General features: G+C 34.8%; 1 protein-coding gene across 1 annotated transcript; it reads left to right on the top strand.

Moving 5' to 3' along the window:
- Positions 1-1,038: 1,038 nt before the first annotated feature.
- On the top strand, positions 1,039-2,064 carry LOC121413090. Its single transcript, XM_041605853.1, has one exon. It carries the CDS (start codon positions 1,039-1,041, stop codon positions 2,062-2,064), a length of 1,026 nt encoding a protein of 341 aa, XP_041461787.1.
- The last annotated feature ends 5,822 nt before the right edge of the window (positions 2,065-7,886 follow it).

Here is a 7,886-nt window from a genome sequence, read left to right as displayed (position 1 = left end):
TATTGAACTTTTAAAAAATGTAGTTTTCTTTTTGAAACCCAGATACCCTCCGCAAAATGAGTTTTTGGTATCCTTTCTTTCAATTTAAATTGGTAGGTCATTAGTCTATTTTATTCATGATAAAGTTATTATAAATGATCGCTAAATCTCGGTTTCGTTTTTTGTGGGACGCACCGTATTTGTACTCTCTTACGAGGCTAACAACGGATGAGTGTATGAATTAAACAAAACCGTTTCTTGCAATTAGGGTCCATCTCCATTCTTATGCAAAATGGCCCCAAACTTAGGGATGATGAGAATAATGAAATACTAGTAATCACAATACAGGTTCGTTGCTAGGTTGTCAAAATTTTCGTTTTACGTATCCCATTGCACGACTTAATCAGAAGAACTGGGAAATAAAACAGAAAAGATTTTTGATTTACTACATGTCATGAATCGGATTTACGATATCGGTTAAGGAAAGTTTCACTCATCTCGAAGTTAATATGTCTAAGGATTTTTAAATAGTAAAGTTAAGTGACTGTGTCCTAATATTGAAAATATGAAGAATACTCGTTTTCTCTCAAGCATGTCTGGAAATAGATTGTTCATTCGCCAATTTGAACGATTGAATATTGAAAACACCGACCAACCCAAATAGTATACATATTCAATATAATCGATAATACAGACAAATCAATGAAATTTCCTTACAAATGTTGAATATAAGTTGAACAAAACTACAATGTGTTGCAATACTTTTATCTATGATAAAATAAAAATGATTCTGATCTTACTTCCAGTTTGTTTGTAAACTCAGCCATGAAATGATAATTATCAAGCTTATCCGTTGATAAGCTTGGTAATGGATAAGCTTGATAATTATCAAGCTTATCCATTACCAAGATGGCGCTGTCTTAATCGTACACGGATTTTCCGTCTCTCCTGATATTCCTATTTTTTGAGGATTTTTAGCCGCAATTGACAATTTATTTGCCTTCTCACATTAACCATTGGACTGCTGTTCATCTACTGTTTGGGTGTCTTGGAGGAGCTATGTCGTACGATTTGCGTAAGTCACAAAAATCGACTAAGAGTGCCAAGCAAGCTCAAACTGGCCCACCTTCTAAATCGACTTACAAGAGGCCGAATCCATTTTCGCCGAAAACTCTGGCTGACCAGCCTGCTGTGGATCCTTTATCGAGCCCGAGTTCTGAGAACCTAAGCAGGTCAGGCCCCGCCAAACCAGTCGCCATGGCAACACCTGACAGCGTCGCTCAGCCCGATCACCTTATTCATGATGAATACATGCCTTCTAAATACGAATCCTTCTTAACAAAGAAATTCGAAGGAATGCTCGAAAAAGCAGTTGATCGGCTGGCCAAAAAGATCGAGGCCGTGGAATCTCTTCTAGGGGCCTCCGTTGAATACGAGCGCCAAAGGGTCAATGCCCTCCAGGATCACCAGCAACGCATGGAAGCTAAATTAAAGGCCTTAGAACAGGAGGTTTCTAAACTACGTGCTGATGCTGTTAAAAACGAGGCAGCAGTTAACAAGAGTGAGCGGTTCTCGAGGAGAAACAACATCCGTATCGTCGGGATTGATGAAACAGAGCCTACATCGCGTTCGGAGGTCATCGGAGCAACATCCCAGCCCCAACAAAGCGAAAATTGTATCGAGATAGCTGAAGATAAGCTTCGATCGCTCTTTGGTATCAGCTCGAAGGTTGAGCGGGCCCACCGCGACGGGAAGAAGGTTTCCGGAAAACCCCGTCACATCTTAGTAAAGCTATTATCATACCGTGACAAAGTTGAAGTTATGAAGAAAGCTCGCGATGTTCTGAAAAAAGAAAAATTCTTCATCATAGATGATCTCACGAGCGCTGATCTTTACGAAAAGCGTAAATGGGCGAAACAGGTTCAATCGCTTTACACACAAGGTGTACATGGTGTAAGAATGCGTTTCTACGCTGGCAAGTGGCGTCTTCGTGGAGGAGATGCCTACAACTTTGAGGAAACATCCCGGGACACTTCTCATCATGTAGGCCACGACTCTTTCAATTCAGCCTCTGGTTATGCCTAAAGATTCATTACTGTACCAGGTTAGTCCAGCTCCAGGATGACAGCCTTCTCATGTTTCCCCCCCTCCTAATTGATCTCTTAGTTACTTTTGTTATTTCTCTTCTTTAATTTAATTGTGTAGCTGTCATTGCTGTACATTTACAGTCAAGTATATATTCAGATCATTTTGCTGATTATTAGCTCTATCCTTTGGGCGTTATTATAATACATATGCATATTGTTATGGGGGTACTATTGATAATCAAAATATTGTCTTTTGGAGGTTATTTGTCTATTGGTCGTTATATACATACTTTTCTCTTTACTAATCATTTTAAGAAAAGTTTTGGATATATTCGATTCAAGTTTTGTTTTGGTCATATTGGATAAATTTTTCTCTTCCTAATTCTAACCACCAACTAACCGACCTGGTTATGCTACGACTATACATGGTTTGTTCATCAGCGAACTTTGCAAATTAATTATTTACAATTGTTTTGTCTCTGTAATGACTTAAATAATCCATTATATCTGCTGATATTCATAGTTTTTAGAGTATCATAGTTCACTGAATTTTTAATACACTCTGGGTTTCTTGGATTGCAAAGCAAACAAAGCGTCTGTTAATGGGAACCATGCTGTTTAATCAACAAGACTATGATTCTTATTTTACTCTAATTATCGTTTAATCCCTTGAACACTCCAAGGAATTTAGAGTGTAGGTTTTCTTTTCGTGATTCAATAGCTAGTTGACGTTAAAACTCACTATTCAGGAGGTAAAATAACATAGTACATAGAGAGGTAAATTTAATGTGGGGCTTACACTTTCTGAAAAAAAAGGAAATAATAAAAGATGATTGGTACTCGCTCAGAAAAGTCAATTGATGTCTATCGTAATTATACCCCTGTTTGTTATCTGTTTACTTTTGTGTCCAACCATCCATTACAAGACTTTCATCTGCACTCTTTGTGCAGTCGATTGTACAGGTAAAGATTAGGTTATAACCAATGATCAAGTGTCCAATATCATGTCTGAGCCGGATAGGACAGTCATTGAAAGTCATTTGCATGTAACTGTGTACATGTATGTGTGTTCAACCAGCCTTACAAGCCCTTGTTACCACGGATGATTGGATCAAGAATGTTTGTGATAATTTTTGTTTTAATTTTCCATTATGCGTGCTGGTTTGCCAGATCAGAGTTCTCTATAGAGATGTTTTATTTATAGTTCATAATCCCAGAGCTATTAGGTTTTTTGTTCAGGTTTCAATGAACTTAGTTATATTTTCCCCCTCATCATTATTGTTATGATGAGAATGTGTTTTTCTTAACTTACAAGGATGGCGTTAATCGTTTTCTTGAGTTACCATCATCCCTTGTTAGAAAATTGAATTCGCGAACCTTTTTGTGTATACTAGTCTATTCGTGTCTATTGTATTTTTCCCATTATTTTCATGTGACAAAGCGTGAAAAATATTAATACTTTTCCCATCATTGTTATTTACTGTTTTATTTGATAAAAAGGAATTACTTGAATATATAATTAGGGGTTTCCATCCTATATGTCCAGTCTTGATAAGATCGCAAGATGGATACTTGTTTGCACCTTGTTGTTATAGGCTTTACTCATCATGTTTCAATGATAATTATTTTCTTGCAGCTATTTTAGAATTATAGCACGACATGAATTCAATGTGCAGAAACCCCAAGTTTCCATATTTATTGTTTCTTATGTACACTGTAATACACAAGTATTATTTATTCCGAATTGAGTTGAAAAGTTCCTTTGTTCAATACTTCTTTGAATACTCTGTTTAAAAAAAAGTGATAGTCGATGTGTTGCTCACCTACGTTGGTCTTCGTAATACATTATTTTAATAGGTCATTAAGTTTCCTAGATTACAATCTAGGTGCCTGTTTTTAGGGAGGAAGCCAGGATTGAATTAGAATTTCTATTAAAAAATTCGGAATCTATCTGTGATATGTTTTAAAATCTAATTTTGGTTTGTTGTCTATGTGCACTCAAGGGAATTTAGAGTGTATTTATGTTTGTTAGTGGCTTAGAATATCTTACTTTATAGACTGCCGATTGTTATTTGGGGTCTTCTTTTTTTTTTAACTTCGTCGAAAATCATTTTATATTACAAACCAACAAAAAGAAGTTGGGTTCTATGTCAATTACATGCAGGGATTTGTGGATTTGTTTTCCCTTGTATGAACAATTTTCTCTTTTTTTTCTCTCTCTTTTTCTACATTTGTAATGTTATTGTCCCCCTTCACTCTATGTAAGATTTTTCCCCCTAAGTGATACGATTCTATATTCTCGAGGTTCTCGATTATTTACCTGCTCTAGCCCTCATTCTTTGATTGGTCGTTATTTCGAATTGTTTATTCTGTTTTTGACACATTTATTTCATATTCATTCCATATCCTCATTTTTTTCATTGATGTATACAAGAAAAACCATCAGGAGAGACGGATACTTAAAGTTTTTGTTGTTGTTATCGTTTTTTGTAACCATATATTTTAGTTAAGTTTTTCTAAGTATCTTCTTGTTTCCTTTGATATATATTGCTTAAGTAAGTTATCCATGTTCTTAATTAATATCTTAGTTTTTTGTGAGCATTGTGTTTCTGTTTGTCCTGCTGCTCAAATCTGTCCTTCTTTCACTCTTCATCCCATGATTTCTTTTCCTTTCTACCAGTCTTCTAACCACACCGTTGGCTTCAGTAATTCTTCACCGTTTCGCCATGGCTATGCCGAATGATCATATTGCTTTTAACTCTATAACAGACGATGATTTATTTAATTTGTTCAGGTCCTCTCTTAGTCCAAGCAACACAACTCAATCAAATTTTTCAGGTACTTATGATGATTCTATAGCGGATCAAATAAATTCATCGGCTGAAGAGTTGCTGCTTAATCTCGGTCAACACGATCCAGCAAATAATCATTTTAGTAAATACATTACAGTTTCTCAATTTGACAACATCACCATGAACTTTAACTGTGACACACTTTCTCTACTTCATCTTAATATAAGAAGCCTGAACAGACACTTTGATGAATTACAGTTGCTTTTAAATAATCCCTCTCCTAAACCATTATCTGTTATAGGTGTAACAGAGACTTGGCTTTCACATGACTCCAACCTTCCACTCTCTATTGACAATTATAACCTTGTTACTAAAAACCGTCAGGGGAGATTGGGTGGAGGCGTCGCGTTGTATATTCTTCATAAATTCCGTTACTTTGTCCACGAAACAATTTCAATTAGTAATGATATAATGGAATCTCTTTTTCTAGAAATTGAAGTTCCAGGCGGTAGGAATGTTATTGTAGGTGTTGTTTACCGCCCTCCCAGCTCTAATGGTAACGATTTCATTGCTCGTTTATCTGACATACTTCGGAACAACATGTTTAAGAATAAAGATTGTTTTATTATGGGAGATTTTAATATAAATATTCTTAAATGTGCCTCTAATAATATTGCCCAAGAGTTTATAGAAACATTTTTGTCTGCCTCTTTCTTGCCACTCGTTGCCAAACCCACTCGTGTTGCAAATTTATCTAGTACTTTAATTGATAATATTTTTTCCAATGTTGTTCCTCATCCTGATTCATACATTATTCTTTCAGATATAACTGATCATTATCCGATCATGACTTCCTACAAATTATCGCAACCCAACAATATTCACGGCACCTGCCCTCTCCAACGTATAGTTAACGCACGGAATTTATCTAGACTGAATGATAGTTTAGAAAATGTGGACTGGTCTTGTGTTCTTGATTCTACTGATGTGAACTCTTCATATGATAATTTTATTACCTTACTTAATAGGCACATGGATACTTTTCTTCCAAAGCAAAGAAATAACAACAAAAACTAATTACAAGAAAACACCTAGACTTCCTTGGATATCAAAATCTTTACTTCGTTCAATAAACCGAAAAAATAATCTATATTATAAATACAAATCCAAACCTACTGAAAGAAATAGAGATATATATACATCTTACAAAAACACGTTGACGAGAATAATTCGCTTAGAAAAGAAAAAATATTTTACTAATAAACTAGAATTACATAAACATGATATGCAAAATACTTGGAAAATTCTTAAACAAGCTATGAACATAGTGGATAACAAAATTGATATTACAAAAATATCATAAAATGATATGGTTATTCAGGATTCTGGTAACATAGCAAATATTTTTAATACTCACTTTGCTTCCATAGGCAAAAATTTGGCCAACAATATACCGCCCTCTCGTGGGCATTTCTCTGATTTTCTTGGTCCCTCTAACCCAAACTCGATCTTTTTAAATCCAACGCATATTCATGAAGTCATGGACATTGTTTCTCACTTAGGAAACAAGAAAAGCTCTGGATATGACGATATTAATAATATAGTAAAATCGATTATTCTATTCATTGCTGTTCCCCTAGTTCATATTTTTAATTTATCTTTAAGTAATGGGCAAGTTCCTGATTCTATGAAAATAGCTAAAGTTATCCCATTGTATAAAAAGGGGGACAGGTTGAGTGTTAATAATTATCGCCCAATCTCTTTACTACCGTGTTTTTCAAAAATTTTAGAAAAAATTATATATGTTCGAACTTTCACTTTCTTAAAAGATCATGATATATTCTCAAATTTTCAATTCGGCTTTAGAGAAAAACACAGTACCGTTCATGCTCTCTTGTCATTTATTGAAAAGGTAGCTCATGCCTTAGATAAATCTTCTCATATGGTTGGTATATTCCTAGACTTCTCCAAGGCCTTTGATACAATCAACCACAAAATATTACTCAGCAAACTTTTTCATTATGGCGTACGTGGCAAGGCCTTGGAGTGGTTTAGGAATTACCTTTCCAATCGAAAACAATTTGTTTCACTGAACGACCATTCTTCCAACTTATGTAACATTAATTGCGGTGTGCCACAAGGAAGCCTTTTGGGACCTCTTCTTTTCATAATATATATTAACGATTTTTGCAGATCATCTGAAATTTTGTCTTTCATAATCTTTGCTGATGACACCAATTTATTTTTTTCTGATAAAGACCCACACACTCTTGTTGAAACACTCAATCAAGAACTGTCTAAAATACTCGAATGGATTAGAAGCAACAAACGTTCTCTTAATATTGAAAAAACAAAATACATGTTGTATAGTAACACCTTAACTTCATTACCTAATAATATTAAGTTTGGTAATTTTCAATTGGAATGTGTATCGAATATTAATTTTTTAGGTGTCATTGTAGATAATAAGCTTTCTTGGAAGTGTCATATTGACAGTATTTGCAAAACAATGTCTCGTAATATTGGTGTTATGAATAAATTAAGAATGTTCCTCCCATCAACTTCCTTACTCACACTCTACTCTTCTTTAGTATTACCATATCTTCACTACAGTCTGCTTATATGGGGAAACACACATCAAACTTTACTTAACAGGATTTTATTGCTGCAAAAGAAAGCACTTCGTATTGTTTTTTTCTTCTCACGTACGTTCCCACACTGATCCTATTTTTTTCGAAAACAAAATTTTGAAGATCAGTGATCTTTACCTACTCCAGCTTGGCCAATTCATGTACCAATACAATAATAATATGCTTCCTTTTATTTTTCATGACATGTTCTTAAAAAACAGCTCCTCTCACAATTACCCTACTAGAGGTCGCGACGACCTTCATTTGCCCATGCTCAGAACACTGTTCGCCCAAAATACATTTATATATAGGGGCCCAAAATTTTGGAACTCTCTTCACCCTGATATCCAGTTTTCCCCTTCTCTTAATTCATTTAAAAGAAAATTAAAATTTATTTT

The sequence above is a fragment of the Lytechinus variegatus genome, chromosome 4, assembly GCF_018143015.1.
Source record: "Lytechinus variegatus isolate NC3 chromosome 4, Lvar_3.0, whole genome shotgun sequence".
Lineage (NCBI taxonomy): Eukaryota > Metazoa > Echinodermata > Echinoidea > Temnopleuroida > Toxopneustidae > Lytechinus > Lytechinus variegatus.
This window is presented reverse-complemented; position numbering and strand designations above follow the sequence as displayed.